The 20573-nt window shown below is 29.1% G+C and overlaps 2 protein-coding genes across 2 annotated transcripts; one reads left to right on the top strand and one right to left on the bottom strand.

Moving 5' to 3' along the window:
- Positions 1–11709: 11709 nt before the first annotated feature.
- LOC103487370 (uncharacterized) lies at positions 11710–14906 on the bottom strand. Its single transcript, XM_008445660.3, has 5 exons — positions 14065–14906; positions 13279–13315; positions 12736–12972; positions 12598–12645; positions 11710–12521 (listed from the first exon to the last, which is right to left on the bottom strand). Exons 1-5 carry the CDS (start codon positions 14361–14363, stop codon positions 12264–12266), a joined length of 879 nt encoding a protein of 292 aa, XP_008443882.1. The 5' UTR covers positions 14364–14906; the 3' UTR covers positions 11710–12263.
- A 4259-nt stretch (positions 14907–19165) lies between these two features.
- Positions 19166–19944, top strand: LOC103487490 (protein DMP9-like). The gene has a single exon (XM_008445817.2). It carries the CDS (start codon positions 19279–19281, stop codon positions 19927–19929), a length of 651 nt encoding a protein of 216 aa, XP_008444039.2. The 5' UTR covers positions 19166–19278; the 3' UTR covers positions 19930–19944.
- The last annotated feature ends 629 nt before the right edge of the window (positions 19945–20573 follow it).

Raw genomic sequence — 20573 nt, forward strand, 5'->3', positions numbered from 1 at the left:
TCTCTCTCTCAATCATGTGGCTTTACAACTTACACTTTTTAAGTTTTAATTGCTTACCCACATGATGATCTACTCCAACTAGTTAAACTAACTATATTATTGGCTTCTAGTTTCTCTAAAAGGAGACAAAACAAAACCAACTTGTCTATATCTTGCTTTTATAATAAATTAGTTTCTACTACTTTTCTTTTACTTCTACGTTGTATTTCAGGATGATCGGAGGATTTCGAGTACTAACTTTCACTAATTAAATTACGTTCAAGTGTTGAAATTTTCTTTTGTCTCTTAATCTAAGGGGTATACCTAACTGATTAGTTAAGTAAATTTGTGTGAAGTTTTTTTCTTTCATACGTAGTTGAAACGTTATAATCAAGCTTAACGTGTATTTTTTAATCATAAATGGAAAGTCCTCTTCTTCTTGACGTTTATAAAGGCTAACTTAGTAAAAAGAAATTAAGTTTTACAAATTTTGACCATATAATATGAATTGAATTATAAACTTGTGAAGTGAACTAAATGAAATGGAATAGAGCGTTTCAACATTGTATAACAAAATCGTTTTGGTTATTTTAGTTTGGAATTTGTTTAATCTTAGTTTATATATTTTGAACAAATCTTAAGATTAAGTCTCCTAAAAATTATATTTTATCGAAATTGGTTAAGTAATAAAAATAATGCAATAAAATATATGGTGGGAATATATTTCCAAAACTTATAATAAGAATGTTAATAAATTTAATAAACTAGAAGTATCAATTAGTAAATTTAATATTTACTAACAATTGGAAGGTCATAGACTAAAATTGAATAAAACTTAATTAGAAAACACAAGGACCAAAATGATATTTTAACTTATATTTTAAAGACGATACAATTTAAGAGAGAAAGAAATGGTAATAAAATAAAAAGGTAAATTATTGGAGAACCCCACCCTCAAAGTATACGTTTGTATTTGCAATTATATCATCAAAATTGTAAGAGTTGTACAATTCAAGGCTCTCACTTTTTACCACTAATTAAAGTGGTTATAAGTCGTTGAGAGTTTAATTATATTTTGAGATGAGATGGTATTATATAGGTATAGAGAGATGTAGATATATAGGAATGATTGAAATAAGGTTGGAGAAAAAGGGAAGGGGGGTTGAGGACAGCTAAGTACAACCAAGAAATGGTGTCTTGTTTAAGTTAAATTGTTTAATTGATTCCTTTGCTCGTGACACATTTAACACCCACCCTGTCTCTCTCTTTCTTTCCCCAATACTTGTGAACCAAACTAACTTCATCCCCTTTTTCCTTAAACTATAATATACACACACACACATATCTACAATATATTATATATGATTTCCTTAAATAATTAATGTAGGCCAATCCTCATCTTTATATTTAAAACATATAAACAAGTTGATTATATCAATCATACTGATCTATATATATATATATATATATATATATATATATATATAAACGTAAATGCAAAGATACACGCTTATATATATATATAAAAAAAAAGACAACATAACTTAGAGAGAAGATGTCAAAATAAATAAAATTCTTAATATGCCTTAATTAATTAAATTATTTTATTCAAAAAAAATATTATCTTTCACTTGATAAAAAAAAAAAAAAAGGCAAATGTTTACGTTAGGCATATTATAATGGCTAGAGGTATAATGTATTATTTCTATATATAACAAACTAAAAAGGTATAAAAAGTATATGTGTGTATTCAAATTATAACATATTATAAAATAAAAATAATTATTGAGAAAAATAAAAGTAATTTTTAAGACAGGTGAATATTAGGGGTGCAAGTCCAACTCTAATAACCGACTACCCAACCCATAGGATTAGTTTAAAATGTGGGTTGGGTTGAAATTTTTTGTTTCTTTTTGGGTTGGGGTTGAAAAATTCGGTTCAACCCAATCCAACCCAACCCGAATTATATATATATATAGATGTAATTATCATTCTGTTTTTATTAAGTTTTGAAGGAGTATGTTTTATTAAACGATCGTGTAGGAAGTTAAACAATTGTATGGAAAGTTAACCATTTCCGTAAGAGGGTAAATGATCGTTGAAGGTAGAAAGCTAAATGATCATATAGAGATCTAAACGATCATGTAATAGGGTAAATTATCGTATAGAATGCTAAACAATCGTGTAAGAGGTTGAACAGTTGTATAAAAAACTAAACAATTGTGTAGAAAGTTGTAGGATAAACGATGAAGATTATTGTATGTTGCAAAAATCTAATTGTATAATAGCATCTTTATTAAACTTTACAGACATTAGAAATGAAAAGAGAAAAAAAATTACAACCCGATAATCTAATCCAACCCAATTCATTTACACTCGAGTGAAGACCGAAACTATGAGAGATGAAAAATGATAAAGAGAGGCCAACATATTGGTGCTGAAATGAGAGGTGAGAATGGATAAAATAAAAATAAGGAATCTATTTATTTTATTGCACCCTTATCTCTGCTTCTTCCTCCAATAAGACAATGCTTTTCAACCCACGTAGATATTTATTTATTTAGTTTACGGGAGTCACAAACATGACAATTAAACTCAAAATATTAGTAATCATTGACAATGCAAAAGAATTTGTAAATATAGAGAACTTTAGATGAAATCTTAGAGTCTATGAGTGATATCTCATATTGTTAATAGAAGTTCATAGAAATATTATTTATTATTGATAAAAGTGTCTCGATGATAGAATTTTTCATTAATGAATTTAGCAATATTCATAATTCTATAAAAAAAATTTATTATATATTTATTATTAATTTTAAAAATGTTATCCATTAAAAAAAAAGTTGTTTTTAAGGAGTCAAAAAGTACAGGTAAACTTTTAAAATTTCCTACGATATTTGTTAACTTTCGAAACGAGTTTGAAAACATCTATATTATTAATTTCATATAGAAACAATTAGGGATGGTTTGGATGAAGGTTAGGTAAGACTATAATAATCACCTCTTACTACAACAAAATGTGCTTAGTATCAATAGTTGCATGTATTAATTGGTATCATTGTCTTTCTTTTATTTATCCGTTTAAAATGTATTTCCTATTTATCGACGCCTCATCGGTTCTCTCTTCAATTTTTTTCTACTCTTACTTCAATCTATGACCCAACCCTTCTCTTTTTCCTCCTTTCCAGAATACCCTTTCAATCCCCCTTCTTTGTTTAAATGTTTGACCTTATGATCTAATTTATTAAAAAAAAACTTTCCTTTTAACTAAGGTACATAGAAAGATGATAATAGAATCACCAAAGGACCTTAGTATTTAAATATTTTAGCATGGTTATGCATTAGTAGTTGAACTAGTGTTAATAGCCACATACACCATTTATGTATTCCATCTATTCATTTTGTTACGTTTAAAAGGAAGGGTTTCAACTTTCCGATTTGGTAAAATTTTATGGTTAACTTTAAGTTATAATTTATATATAGACTAAATTACAAAAATGTCCTTATGTAGTTTGTGTCAAAAATACTAAACTTTCAAAAAATTCAAAAATATATTTACTGTTAGTTTTGAATGAAAACCGTTAAAGTTTTGTTTAGAAAATATTCATGAACTATTTAAAAGTTTCTTGAGCTTAAAAAAAGATTTTTAAAAATTGCTTTGATTGATCCTAATTTTACACCATTTTCTCACCAAAAAAAAATCAAAATCAAAATTTGAAGTTAAAACCATAGTTTTAAATTTATTTGACTATTAATCCATAATGATAGATCAAGTACACAACCAATCTCAATAGTTATTGTTATAATTAATACACGGTTAATTGTTAAATAAACAAAAAATGTATTTGACTATTAACACACAATAATAATTTGATAGATCTATCGTTAGTGTGAGATTTTTTTTTACTAGTTATTGTTTTGGTGTGTTTTAAAGAGAATTTTTTTCAGAAATAATTGAAGTCAAGGTTTAAAATAATTGTAAAATTTCATGTTTTAGTTAAGGTTTAAAATATGGATATTGATAGATAAATTGATGTCTTAATTTTACAAAAATTTTAATAGATATATATTTCTGGTAAAATTATAAAAACAAAAAAAAATCAAAAAAATAAATTTAAATTTGAAAACAAATATTTTATTATTTTCAAATAAGTAAACATTATAATATTTATATTATATTGATAGTAGTGTCATTTCTATGTTTATTTTTTGTGATTACGATGTAATAGAAATATTGATTCACCCCTTCTATCGTATCTAACCCATGAAAATGTGAAAATATCAATAAAATGTCTTAGGTATTTTTGATACAAATCACATAATCCGGACAGCAATTTTTATAATTTAGGCTTACATATATTTATTGGATGAAGATAAAAAATAGAGTTAAAAACAAGATTAGAAGGGGGAGAGATCTAAGAATTAAAGAAAAGGAATTAGGGAATTAGGGAATTAGGGAATTAGGGAATTAGGGAATTAGGAGGGCAATCAAAGGACTTCCCACTCCCCCATTAACCTATGCCCAACTACCCAACTCATCACCTTACTTTATTGCACTATGATCTACCTATCTCACTTCAACTCTTCAATCCAATATTTAACGTCTAATTCCTCCATCCATCAAACCTAAATGGGAGTATCTATTCAATCTACTTTTAAAATTCGTTCTTTTCCCACCAAAGATAATTTGAACTAAATTAATCACGATACTATTAGAAGGAATGTTTTTAACTTTTATTTTCTAATATTCAAGAATGTTAGTGTAACTTTTGAAAGTTTAAGAGTTGGTATTCATGCACTAATGGCAATTGTGTTTTTTCTCTTTTTAATTGAAAGTTTGCGTTTAATGGCAAGCCAAACATCCTTGCTGAGTTATCTATTTGAGAATCTTCTCTTTGTCCTTTATGCTCTTAAAGATTGAATTAAACCACTAGAGATTTTTTTTTTTTTTTTTTTATGTTTAGAAGTATTATTGAAACTTTTAAAAGTTCAAAATTTTATACAAAATATCAAAACTTTCATCTAAAACTAACCATATGGGTATATAAATTTATCGAAGTACTTGAATACTTAATGGTAGTTTGGACACAAAAGTACAAAGTTCATCGATACTTTGTGTAAAAGAAAAGTTGCCTCGAACAATAACTCCAAATAGTCGTTATAGAACATGTTGCTTGAATCAATGAGTTTAGTTCTCTTAAACTTCTGTCCCTTTTGCATTGGATATGTCTCAATTTTCCAATTATCTATTTAGTTCGAACTAATCACAAATTAGCCGTCATTTAATGACAAAGTTACAAACTATTAAATTTGAAACTAATTAAAAGATTACATCTATCTCAAATTGAAACTAAAAACATTAATTGGCTAATACAAATGATGTCAAGTGTTTTCATTATAATCGTTAGAAAAAATTAATCATTTTAGTTTGATTAAATTTTATTATTTAGCTCAAATGCTCCATAAGGCCCATATGGCCCATATCTAATATAGTTGGACACAAATCTTTGGACTAACCAAACTCAAGTCCACAAAACCTATTAGAGAAAACTTTATAAATACGAGAGTTCTCCTTCATTTTAGGGGTAAAAAATTTTATACGTCTAGAGAGAACTTCCCACAATCATAAGACTTTAACTTCAAAATCTGACCACATACATAAAGACTCCGATTCCTTTGAAGATACAAATATTCTTCTAAGACTTCAATTTCGAAAAACCATGTACTTCGCTTTCCCAAATCGCATACGTATTCAATTGTGAGAGATTAAGAGAATTAAATCCTAAAGATCAAACTACATTCACATCGAAACAAATTCAACTCGATGAAATATGTTTTTCCTAAATCTCGTACGAACAAGTATAAATATAAAATTGTTAAGTTTATAGATGAAATATACACAAACTTGCTTGGAGGTGAATAGGTGATAATAATAAAGGGATATGCTTTCTCTTCCATTTTGTTGAAACGGGCCGAAAGAAGCCCATTTGGGAACCATTAAATGGGCTGGAATTATTGTGCACCCACTAAGGGCATTTTTGGTAAATCACGTTAATCAATTTGGACCAAACTTTATTTTTTATATTATTAACTCAACTTTATCGATTTTCGTACTTTACTTTCTTTGAAGGAGGATTTATAATGGATATCTTTCTTGGCATAAAATATGAAGGGTATAGCAACTTCATAAATAATTTGTAAAAATAGTAAATTTTTTATTTCTTTTTAATATATTCCTAAAATACCTTTATTTTAGATCAAATATATCGCTTGATTTTCTCTCCTCCACGATCTTCTTCTCGTATATGATTTCTTTCATTCTCTCAAACCTAATCAAATTTTCTATCTTTCACAATTCGTCCTCTCCCTTTTCCTTTTATAATTTTATCTTCGCTTTCAACTAGTCGATTTTCCGTTCGATTCTCGCCTCCAACAACCAATTGTCGTCCTGCGTTCAACAATTTTTAGCCTTAAAAGATTTTCGACGAGTAGCAATTTTCTACAATTTTTCGTTTGCTTCTACTTCGCTAGGTCAATGTTATGGTTTTGATATTAATTTTTTGGTATGTAATCAAATTTTCTTTAAAAATCTAAGATTTGTTTCTCAGTCTTTTCATCCAATTTATGTTCATCATCTCAGTTTGATATTTGTTTTAAGATGTGACTCTTTCCTAAATTTTTCATTCAACGTCATCCAATTTTTACAATTTGATTTAGTTTCATCTTTGTAGGTTGATTTGGTTCAATCAATTTGATGATTTACAAGCATTTTTATATAAAAAATATGTTTATTTTACTTGTATTGGACTTCATCGAGACTTTGTAGAATTGAACATATTACGATTTTTTCTATCAATTTTACGTTTTAGGTTAAAAGAAATTGAGATTTTTTCTTGAAATTATTGATAAATACAAGTTATCACTTATAGACTGTTAGTTAGACTAGGTAATATGAGCATAGTGATATTAGAAATCAGTGATATACTTGTATCCTACATCTAATATGAGTCTATCAGTGATAGACTTGTATTCTACATTACTGATATTAATTCTAAGTTATCATTGATACTAGTCCATCAATGATAGACCCGTATCCTAGTCCATAAATGATATTAGTCAGTCAGTGACAGACATTATCTTCTATTAATGCCATGAGTGTAACACATTAGGACAATAACGGTATATCTTTGTTTGTTTGTTTTTTTTTTTTTTTGTTGTTGCAGGAATTCAGAATTATGATTAATCAATGTTATAATTGTAACACTACCTCTAGTTTGCAAGCGTCGAGCAGAAGGACCGGGACCGCGGAAACAAAAAAAAATTGATTGATGAAAAGAAAAGTCACTCAAAATGTAGTTATTGTTGTCGTGCCGGTCACAACCGTAGAACGTGCACACTTCCACTATTTTTACAATGATGTGACATTATGTTGTTGATAATAATGTTTCTGTTTTTTTTAGAAGGAAATATTTTCTATTTTTTTGACTTAAACCTTTTGATAATAAGCCACATTTTTTATAAATACATTTCAAGTCTATACATGTTACTTTATTATAAAGTAGTAATGTTAAATGGAGTTTAATTTATAGTTGATAGTTCTATCGCTTATAGACTTTACAATAAAGTTTGTCATTGATAGCTTCTATCAATGATAGACTTCAACATGTATATTAACAAAACTTTTTCTCAATAAAATGCACCCATTAATAATAATTTGCAATTATTCAACATGTATAATTCTAATTTCTCAATGGGAACACAAAGGCACATAACTTACGATGATTATTCCACCTGTGATCCAACATTTTTCTATATTAATATGTTAAAATCAATTCTTTCACCGTTATGGTCTATCGGTCTATCATTGATAGACTTCAACATCAATTAAAAAGTTTAGACTATTTAAGAATATAAAGGGCATAATTTGCAATGTTCAACCTGTGGTCCAACCTTTTCTATATCAATAGAACAAAATCAAATGAAATGTGAAGTCTATCATTGATCTTTTCTATCATGAAATATCCACAAAACTAATATACAACAATGTCCATTTACTCGATGAGAGAGTTGCAATCAAACTAGGGACAAATCAATCGATCTCTTGCAATTTTCTAGTCTTCTGCATTCACCAACATTCTCTTTGATTGGAAAAGTTGTATCTTCGGCCTAACATTTTTAACATTCTTCGCTATTTCCATAGTTTTCATTTTTTTTCTTTTCTTGAACAACCTGAAATGATAATATTGAATTAAAGTTTATAAATATATATATATATATATCATAATGCAAGCAATCTAAATATCTTCCAAGTCTATTAGTGATAGAAACCTACCACTAATAGACCCTAAGCAACAACACATAAAAAATACATATTAAACTAAAGTATCTAGTAGCATCCCATTGCAAGCAAGCTAGCAACAACACATAAAAAATACATATTAAACTAAAGTATCTAGTAGCATCCCATTGCAAGCAAGCTAAACATCCTCTAAGTCTATAAGTGATAGAAATCAATCATCGAAAGACCTTTAAGCAACATCACATAAAAAATGCACATTAAACTAAAGTATCTACTAAACATCCCTAAACATATTCCAAATCTATTAACATATCATTGATAGTTTTTAAGAAACATTGCAGAAATAAATGCTCATAAACGAAAACATCTACTAACACACCTTAGCACAAACAAACTAAACATCCTCAAAGTCTATCAAAAGTCTATCAGTAATAGAAACATATCACTGATAGATTTTAAGTAATAACATATAGAAAAATGCACATTGAACTAAAACATCTCCTAACATCCCAATGCAAACACGTTAAACATCTTCCAAATCTATCAGTGATAGAAACATATGAAAACATATGATCGATAGACCCTGAGCAACATCACATAAAAAATGCACTTTAAACTAAAGCATCTACTAACATCCAAAATCAACAAGTTAAGCATCCTCAAAGTCTATCAAGATAGAAGCAAGTTAAACATTCCAACACAAACAAGTTAAACATCCTCCAAATTTATCAATCAGTGATAGAAACATATCACTGATAGACTTTAAACAACATCACAAAAAAAAAAAAGATGCACATTAAACTAGAGCTTCTACTAACTTCCTAAGTCAAACAAGCTAAACATCTTCTAAGTTTATCAATGATTGAAACATATCATTGATAGACCATATCACTGATAGACCATAAGCAATAACGGATAATAAATGCAGATTAAGCTAAAACATCTAATACCAATCCAACACAAACAAGTTAAACATCCTTTTCAAGTTGATAGAAACATATCACTGACCGATAGAACCTAAACAACAACACATAAAATTTTACATTAAACTACATTATCTAATAACATTCCAATGCAAACAAACTAAACATCCTTAAGTCTATCAATGATATTATATATCACTGATAGACCCTAAACCCTAAGTAACAACACACAAACTGAAGAACAAAGCAGAACCAAACATAAAATGAAGAAATCGATTTCAAACAAATAGAAAAAGAAAAAGAATCTATTTCAAACAAGTTACGACTAAACGAAAAACAAAGATACCTTACGAAAATAACTTATGATTTCAAAAGAAAAACAAATAACTTACAATTGAAGTGGAGAAACGAAAAGCAAAGAAGTCTGTAGATGATGAAGTTGAGAACGTGAAGCGAAGCGGAAAATGAAGGCACCGGCAACGGAAAACCAAATCGGAATACAAAGAAAGGAGAAGAAAGTGGAAGATGGAAGGAAAACGTGAAAACAGAAGCGTGAAGTATGTTTGAAATTGGAATACGAAGCGATAGAGGCGTAAAGTGTATCTGCTTGCAGGGGCATTTTCGTCTTTTACTTTGGATTTGAGTTAAAATTTGTCATAGTTGCAATTTTTTTAGATTTTTGCTATATCCTTAATTAATTTAAACTCAAATGTTATATCCCCAGCCGGCCCTTCTTGAAAATGAAAAAAAAAATAAATAAACAAATTCCACGTTGTTCTCTTTTTTATTATAGTCAAAGCCATGGTGTAGCTTAGTTTTCTCGAGATCACGTAATAACAAATACAACAAGTGACGGATCCAAAAGTTTTGTTAAAAAAGATTAGGGTGGAGTACAATTTTACCATTAAACTAGTTTCTATTTTTTTTATTATTTTAGTTATACTATACATATATATGGAGTATATAAAATTGAGGGATGCTCGAATCCCTGACATCTATACTGAATCAATTGATGGATACAATTTTTAGAAAGAAAAACGAGGTATAATTAATAACAATTGATCCACCAATCGATTTCTTTATTTTGTTATTACTTTAAAGGAGTTATTTCAAAAACCATGTCAAATTTTATAATAAATAAATGCATAAAAGTTATAGTTCATTCGGTAATCTTTTCATTTTTTATTTTGTTTTAAAAAACATAAAGTGGATAAAGACATTTCCTTTCTATTCTTCTACCGATGTTTTAAGAAAGAGTTGTATTTTGAAAACTAAGAAAATATAGGACATTTATAAAAGTAACAAAAAAAAATTTCATAGAATTAATTTTATTACATTTTTTATATTGGAAAAGTAGTAAATTTAAAAACGGATAACTTTTTGATAGTCCTCTGATAGCCTTTCGATAACTGATATCGTTAATCATTTGTCATATTTGTCATATTGTAATATGTAAAAAAGAGGTGCTATGAGATATTTTTTTTTCTAAATTATTTTGTCATCTGATGCAATTTTTCAAAAAATAAATTTAAAAATGGTTATAAATAACAAAATATTAAAATTATTTACGAAATACAGCAAAAATAAGGAAAATTTTCATAAATATAACAAAAAATATTTGTGGCACATATAACAAAATCCAGTTAACCATTTTTTAAATATTACAGGTTTGTTCTTTCATTTTTCTTCTCCTATTCTATCTCTCTTTCTTACCTTCTTTTTTTTGTTGCGATTTCTTTGCATTGTCTTTCTTCTTTTCCCTTTTTTACGTAGGGTAACCAAATTTAAAGAATGGTGTATAAAGAATATTGAAAAAAAAAAATCGTTTAGATTGAAGTAGCCAAACCTAAACGATTATGTAAAAAAAATAAATGATCGTGTACCAAATAATCTTGAAAAATTAAACAATCATGTAAACAAATCTAAATGATCGTATAAAGAATTTTGAAAAAAATCATTTAGCTAAATCTAAACGATCAAATCTAAACGATCTAGCTAATCTAAATGATTGTATACTAAATATATTACGTGCATTGTTGATATGACAATTTTTGCATTTTCCATTGTTCCGTTTTCGAAATTATTCTATGGTATAAATATTTTGCCACTTTATTATATTTTTAAAAAGACCTCAAAAATAACTTAAATAAGATAGAAACAATTTGATAAATATTACTATATTTTCTAAATAGTTTCAATATTTTACTATTTTTTAAAACGATAAGTGATTAATCTTTAAAATAATAATAATAATAATAATAATAATAATAATAATAATAATAATAATAATAATAATAATAATAATAATAATATTTACCAAACTAAGACCGTAATCTCTAGAATTGTATTTTGTTTCTAAAATTGGGCTAAAAATTTGAATGTCTAGATAGAAATAATAAGAGAAAACAAGTTAACAATTTTGCAAACAATTATCCAATGTTTGCTTGTAAACATAATTACTAAAAAGGAACTTAACAAAAAAGGTTCAATAGGTTTGAGAATCAATTTGAATTAAGAAATATGAAACTTATATACAAAGAAACAAAATACATAATGTTCTATTAAATACCCAACATAAACATACAACTAGGAATTGGGAAAAAAATTCCTCAAAGAAAGAAAACTAGAAAATAGGTAAAAAAAAATATACATAAGGAAAAAAAAAAAAGGGCAAAATACAATTCTACTCTAAAAATTGATGTTATTGAGAAAGTGTAAACAAGAACATGGAATATACCATTAAAATCTCTCTCTGAAACAGATGACCTGAGCTCAATGCTTTCCTTTTAACTTAACAACAGGTGAAAGTGCTGATCAAAATTTACTCTCTCTTTTGACGATGAATAAGAGAGTTATACTCAAGAGTATGATCTGAAAATGGTAGAAGGAAACCTATATAATTCACATTCAGCTCACGCCGTGCCAGCTTCATTGTTGAACGCTTTTTGACTTTCATGTAGCAATTGCAGCAACAGCTCGTCGTCACGACCAGCGGAGCAGGTGCAATGAAACTAATCTTTGATTCAGTCCCTACTTCAATCAATCATTTGATGAACAAACTATTTCTTTCCAAATCTCAAGCACTTGTTGTGTTTTACTTCCGTAATGCTTGGAGTAGAAGTGAGTTGTTTCGCTGTCTGTTTAGCTGAGAGCTTCTCCATTGCATTAATGAACCTGCGCAAGTGCTTAATGTACTCAGGATATGTTTCGAGGTTACAATGTCCCCCGCCTTTCACCCATAATGGATCATATTTTTCCTTCGCAAGCTCCCACAGTCGTTTTCCATGAGACCAATCCACAATATCGTCATTTGTTCCCTGCATCTTATCAAATTAGCAGGCCTGCATCGCCCGACAACATTAAAAGGTGGAAAGAGAGAGATGGATCACTTACATGTATAACCAAAACGGGACATGACACCAGCCTTATTTTGTCTATGTTCTGAAAAGATTAGACAACAATACGTGATTGAGTTGTCGGTATAACACAAATGAGAATCAAGAGGGCATATATAAACCAAGTGAAGCTAACCTTGAAAATGTCAAACCAAAATGTCATTTTGACAGGATACAATACTCGAATGCCTGAAAGTATGGCACTGTGGAGAACAACGCCTCTTAATCTTTGTAGTCGAGACGCCAAATGAAGCGTCGGTCCACTCCCCACAGATTGGCCATATAAAATCAATTCTTCTTGCTTGATCCCATAATCACTCTTCAAACAGTTGTAAACAGCCTCTATATCGTAGTAAGTATTGAATTCAGATGGCTGGCAAAATCAAAGATGGACCATTTATCAACAATGGAAAAGGAAAGAGCAAACAGACATAAATGTAATGGACCAGTTAGATGTATAGAAGTAAATGTACTGTTCCAAGGACCTAAACAACTTTCTCTATCGACCGCCATCAGGATGGCTGGGATTAACCACGGAAACATCACTTTCATGCAAGTTGCAACCAAAAGAAAGTGTGCAGAACAAGATCAAAGGCATAATGAATTTTTGGAACCCATAGTTTCATAGGAAAAGCGATTCAAAAGTTCTAAAGCAGTGAAAAGAAATACATTTGCTTACCTTACCAGAAGAAGCTCCATATCCCGAGTAGTCGTAGCTGAAATTCAGCACAAAATGTTATTGGTAAATCTTCTGTAAATGAAAAACAGCAATATGCCACAATGAATTGAAAGAAAGTGGCTGCAGATATAACTAAAAGAACACTCGAGTTCTGGGATGGCATCATTTTGAGTTTAATTTCCTAACAAAGTGCTCATGTGAGTTTTGAAGAGCTAAATCACTGGAGGATTTTCTTTTTTCTGAAAAACATGTAAATTTTAACACGAATCATGCCAAAACAGAATGCATATAGTACCACTTTTGAAGATTTTCAGAATTTTCTCTACAATGATGTGACAGTTTTGGCTCTTTCTTTCAACTTTTTGGCTGGAATATAACTCACACTACAAAGACATGAAATGATGGTGTACCACAGTCTTCAAACTAAACCAATAATAGACTCCATCATACCCAAGACAACGTCTAGTCATTCTACCAGTACAGAAACGATGGTGCTGACATTCAAAAGCTCTTGTGAGGGAAATTATTGGTAGCAAGAATAAGGTCAGGAAAATCACATAACATTTGTCACAGATTACACAAACCAAACCAAACAATAGAACAACCTAGAACAGAGACACAACACATAAAGAGAATTAAAACATATGCCATACTTGGACATGATAAACAAGAATTAGAAATTATCTAAAAAGCAAAATCCAGAGAGACAATTCGAAATCCAGAAAACCCACAAAACCAATTTGAAAAGAACCATAAAATTTCCGAGCAAAAAAACCAAAAGGGTACCTCATGATGTTAACGCGAAGATGAGCTCTGAGCTCAACGAAGAGATCGTGCATCTGACCGAGGTCAGCGGCATTCCCGTGGGAATAAAGAAGCGTAAACCGGGCATAAGGGTGTTTCCAGAAGGTAGCAACAATCCTATTACCGGCCTTAGTATCAAGCAAATGAACGCTCATATTCCTATCGGCAGAGACGCCGGAGAAGGCAAGCCTTCCATCATCTCCTCTAAAAACGTCATAGGTTGGAGGGTCCGGTGGGAAAAAGGCAAATTTCGCAGCCACACTACCGGTTACATTTCCCATTAAGGTGAAAGAATCCGTAAATTGGGAAATGAAATTGGTAATGGTTCAGGCATGAACCAAGCTCAACCCTCGACGTGGGGTTGGAGATTTTTGCGGATTTTCTGTTGGGATTTGGAAGGTAAAGAAGAAATATCTAAAAAAAATGGAGAAAATCCGTAAATGGGTTCTAATTTTAATCACAACCCTTTACTCTGAAGATCGTGAAGGTTAGAGTAAACGAGAGAGGGAAAACGGAGAAGGAAGGAAGAAAGAAAAACATAAGAAGGGTGGGATCAGACAGAAACAGAGAAATGAAGAATGGATGTAATTAGAATGGAGAACCCATTTTGGGGGGTTTAGAGGGAAAAGAGAAGAAGGGGTAATTTGGAAGAAAGAGAGGGAAGAACAGAGGACGAGTGAAGAAGAAGAAGGAGAAGATGATGATGATGAAAATGGAGGGTTGAGATATGGTCAAAGGATGGTGGTAAAGAAAGAGAGAGAGAAATATGAGAAATGAGAAAATGAGAGTCAGACATTCCTGAGATATTGCTTTGGTGACAGTTGGTTTCCCCGCCTTGGAGATTGAGTCAATTTCACAACTTTCTTCCTCCATATTTACTCTTTTCTCCTCTTCTTCTTTATCTCTTATTTAACCCAAAAAAAACACACACACACACACAACAAATATACATTATTTTTTTTAAAAAAAATATTGTTTTACATCACAACAAAAAGAAAAAAAAAAAACTCCTAAAATATTTAGGAATATAAACAATATAACTCTAAAATATGGAATTCTTAAGAAAACACTATTCTCTTAAATAATTTTAAATGATAAAGAAAATTTTAAAAAAAAAATAGTGAAATGGTGGCTTAGTTGAAATGATTTTTGATTCTTTTTCAAATTGGAATAATTTGAAGAGTGATGATTAGACTTCATTGGAAGAGGCGGCTGCTTGAATCACTTTCTTACCTTTGGATATGGATTCAATATTGGAATAATATTGAATTGAAGCATCTCAAATAAATACTTATGTTAAATAATAAATATTCTCATTAAACTCAAAATATTACCAATATAATACAATATTAGAGTAAACATAAAAATGTTATGAATTTATAATTACTCAAGAAAAGTATGATTGTTGATATAAAACCTTCTTGAGTAAAATGTAACTTAAATAGATAAGTGCTTAGGAAAATACCCTCTATTTTAATATAAGAAATAAGATAGACATTCATTTAGGGTTTAATATCTTCACAGCAGAGGAATATTTTTGTTCATTTTCTAAACTGATATAAAAATATTTTTACAAAAATTGAACAAATTAGATCATGTACTAAATGAAATAATAACAATTAGATTCAAAATATTACAATATATAGAAATATTTTAAAGAATTGTAAACATAGCAAAATCTATCGAAGTTTATCATCGATAAACTTCTTGGTTTGCTATATTTGCAAGTTTTAAAAAACATTACTACATACTTAATTATTATTACTAAAATTGCTATCCATTACAATTATCATAATTTTTTTTATAATTTCTTATCACGATTTACAAAATTAAATTCTTAATAAAATTAAAAAAAAAAACAAAACAAAACAACTTCTTAATTATGTTTTGATAACTTTTTCAAGTTTTGGGTATGTTCTTTTAAAAAAAATAGTTAAGAAAACTAGAAATTTCATAGAACAAAAAGACCTAATTAGGAGAAATGATTTTATTGTGGATAATTAAGAGAAATGAAAATCAAATATAAATGATCACATTCTCTCTTGAAAAATGGAAAAAAAAAAAAAAAAAAAAAGAGAGAAAAAGGAAAGGGTAAGTTTTAATGTGAAATTCAAGGTGTGGGGGCAAAATAATGTTTTAATTTTCAAAGTCTAAAAAGCAAAAGAGAGTCAAAAAGAGAGTCCTTAGACTGCTTGGAATTTGCTGCACCAAAGCAAAGAGAGAAGAAGAAAAAAAGATGCAACATTTGCTTAAAGATTACAAGCACATTGGAATAAATGAATTCCCTACAATCAATAATAACATAATCTAAATTTTCAACAAATAACAACATATTATTACACCACACAAAACATTACCCATTAACTTTATATATTTATAGTTTTATGATTATATTATTTAAATCTAATAAGTTTAGGAAATCTAGGGAAGTTAGAAACCACATACATGTGATTAATACCCTTTTTCCAATGCAATTAACTAAGATATAATATATATATATATATATATATATATATATATATATTTATAGCTTTACAAAAAGAGATAAAATGGAGGTTGTCTCATCAATTAATGAATTATATATATCAAAGTTTGAGATAAAAAGAAAGAGAAGTCAAATCTAAAACAATAATGGACAAAAGTGATCTGAGTATCTGCTCTTCTTCCTATGTTTCTTTTTTTCTTTTCTTTTTTTTTCTCTCTTTTTTACTTTAGCAAATATGGGAAGTTCCAATTTTAGGTTTTGTGTATTTATTTTTCACAAAACTACGCAACTAACAGAATGTCATTGTCTATCGATGGTAATAAATCGTAGATTTTTTATTATATTTATAAGTATTTCTAGGTGTTAAACAAATATTTAGTAAAACCTTAAATATTTAGCGTGTGTTTGAGGGAGGGAAAGAATTATAGGGAAAAAAGATTATGATAATTCTAGTGTTATGATAACATGTGTGTTTAGGGGAAAAGTTATTATTGGTAGTGTTATAATAATATGTGTTTGAGGGAAGAATTATGATTATAGTAATTTAAAAATAAATAATAGAATTTGGACTCGGTTATTTGTATAGGGTAATGTAGGATTGAGCCAAACAGGTTTGACCCAATTTCCTAATCATTTTCCTCTTAAAACCCCACCCCAAACATGCCCTTAATTTTAGGTCGAATATTCATTTTTTTTCTACAAAGACATTGTTTCTTGCTCTATAATTCTTGTATGGTGCATGGTTATACTAAATAATATCTTTAAATGAACGTTTGTTTCAATGTGCCTATCATATCTTAAAAGACTCAATTGCACAAGATCTTAGAAAAACTTGTAGTAGTATTTCAAAAAGATAAAAAAAAAAAAAAAAAAAAAAAAACGTGATAGTTGATTTTTAATATTTTTCTAGAAAATGCGATTGGTTGATTAAAAATCTACCTAGTCTACTACATCTCTAAGGGATTTGTCATGAATAACAGAAAAAAAATATAACTATTTATAAAGTATAGAATAAGCTATATTGTTACAGTTATATTTAGATTTTGAAAATTTTTATCTGAACTTTAAATTTTGAAATTATTTAGAAAAAGAAAAAACTCAAAATACTTGAGTTAATTTAATAATATTCAATCTCATTTAAAACTAAATTCAAACTATATTGAACACTAATTGTTATGGGAAAAAAAGAAGATATTAGTTACCAATCATTTAAACTCAAAAGATACTCCATTGGTACTATCTACACCCATCCTCCTTCACACAATTGATTCAACCTCAAACAATAGAAATATTCCCTTGGAATTAGGAAATCTTTTCGTAGAGATAACTATAAGAGAAATTATTATATAAATGGCGGCTATAATAATAATTAAGTTTATAACAATATTAAAACAAATTATAAATATAGTTTGAATTTGATATCATCTGAAATCCAATGGCAGAATACTCTCATGATTTATCTGTAATAGATCAATATTTGCAACATAGTTTATAAGTGATCGACTCTAATCATTGATAGACTTTGATAGGTTTCACAAATTTATTACTATATACTTAATTATTTTAAAGGGGAATTATAATAGGTAGCAATTTTTAGAATAATTATTAAGTATGTAGCAATATTTTAAAAAAATTGCAAATATAGCAAAATCTATCAGTGATACACTTCTATCGTTGATAGACTCTTATGGTTTATCAGTGATAGACCAACATTTGCTACATAGTCTATCGGTGATAGAACTCTTATCATCGATAGATTTTGACAGATTTTGCTATATTTGCAATTTTTTTAAAATGTTGCTATATACTTAATTATTTTGAATATAATTGCTAAATTTGCAACTATCCCTATTTTAAATATAATTGTTATATTTTTAATTAATTATCCCTATTTATCGTGATGATTTTCATGTGTGTCTTACATGAGGTTGTATCCAAAATTTGGCTATGGTCTTAAATTTGGACTTAGGTCCAACCTTTTATTTTGCCCAAAATTTCACCATGGCTTCAATGCGAGGTAATTAAACTTTGACTCTTGCAACTTTAATTACGCCCGCCCGACCCAATCCAATTTATAAAATTTCGAACACCACCCACCAATCGAATCTCTAGCCAAATTCATAGATCGTGGTCTAGACTCAATCTTCATTAGATTTGAGAAGCATATCATTGTAATTTGATGGCTATAAAGGAAACACGTGACATTTTTTAGTTTAGCATTTATTTGTCTTCAAATTTTAATATTTAGGGGCACAATAATTCTTAATCCAACCTATAAAAGAACGAGGTTAATTTCACCTCTAATTTATACTATATATATATATATATATATATATATATATATAGAAGGTTTTTTTTTTTTTTTTTTCATTACTTTGTTAGGAAATGTATATACACTTTGTCCTACGTTCATGCAACGTGACTATAATTTGAATGGCAAGTTTTATACAGTTAAACAGAATCACTTGGAGTGGACTTTCAATGTTGTATTTCACAACAACTAAAATTTAGATAGACTAAAAAAAATCCAAAATATAGGGTGGTTAGTTATGATGGAATTTAAATTTGAATAAAGTATACCAAATGGGATCCCCTCACCCTCACATGTGGAAAGTTCTACAAATTGGTGGTCATCAAATACTGTCACTTATTCCAATTCTTTTTCTTTACCCTTATTCCCCTCGATCTCCTCCCAAATCCCATCCCAAACAATGGAGGATCACACACTAACCACCACCCATGAAGATCTCGGAATCAAAATCTATACCTCCACACCCACCAACGAAGAAACAGACCACCACCCCGACGGCGGTGCCCGGAAAAGAAGAGCAATGGCAAAAGGAATGCAAAAAACACTCTCAAAAACCTCAATGCTAGTAAACTTCCTTCCAACCGGCACTCTCCTAACCTTCGAAATGCTTCTGCCGTCGGTCTCCGGTAAGGGGCAGTGCACGCCGGTGAACACAATGATGATAAACTTTCTCCTGGGCCTATGCGCTCTATCATGTTTCTTGTTTCACTTCACGGACAGTTTCAAAGGCGTGGACGGAAAAGTTTATTACGGGATCGTGACGCCGCGAGGGCTGGCGGTGTTCAAGGCGGGGGTGAGGGAGGTGGAAGTGGCGAAGGAGGAGAGGTTTAAAGTTGGGATAACGGATTTTGTTCATGCGGTTATGTCTGTAATGGTATTCATGGCGATAGCGTTTTCGGATCATAGAGTGACCAATTGTTTGTTTGGTGGAGACGTGAAGGATATGGAAAAGGTTTTGGAAAGCTTTCCTTTGATGGTGGCAACCATTTGTAGTGCTTTGTTTTTTGTGTTTCCTAATACTCGATATGGTATTGGCTGTATGCCTAATTGACTTCATTTTTAAGAATCTCTTTTTAATTTTACTATTTTTACCTTTATACTTCACAATTTTTTTTTTACTTTAATAATCACATTCTTTTACTTTTAATTGTTATTATTTAGTTTAATTTAGACATCATTACTTAATTTGAAATTGAACACAGACGACGAGTAGGTGGTAGATTACATTGGAACACAAATGAAACACAACGGAAATACAAATTCGAAAATACATGATATTAAAATAAATAAAATATATAAATAATAAATTAAGAAAATACAAAATTCTCTAAAATTTTATCTCCAATTTGTTTGGTCTTTCAATAATGTATTTTCTACCTTTGTATTTTCCACAAACTCACCAAATGCGATTAATGAATTACATGACAAATACGTTCGACACTAATCATAATGATATTAGAGCATCTATTTTCAATTGAAAATTATATTTGTAATACTTTTCGAATTTTGGATGGGTAGTTCCGTCCTTGTATAATTAATGAATTAAAAATCTCATTTTGTTCTTCCATCCTATATAACTTTTATTTTATTTGACTTTTACTTTCTCGTAGAAAAATAGACGAGTGTCTTAAATATTTATTATAACTAGAGAACTAATCTATCCCATTTAAAAATTAAAATAAAATAAATGAAAAA

Source organism: Cucumis melo, chromosome 2, assembly GCF_025177605.1.
Source record: "Cucumis melo cultivar AY chromosome 2, USDA_Cmelo_AY_1.0, whole genome shotgun sequence".
Lineage (NCBI taxonomy): Eukaryota > Viridiplantae > Streptophyta > Magnoliopsida > Cucurbitales > Cucurbitaceae > Cucumis > Cucumis melo.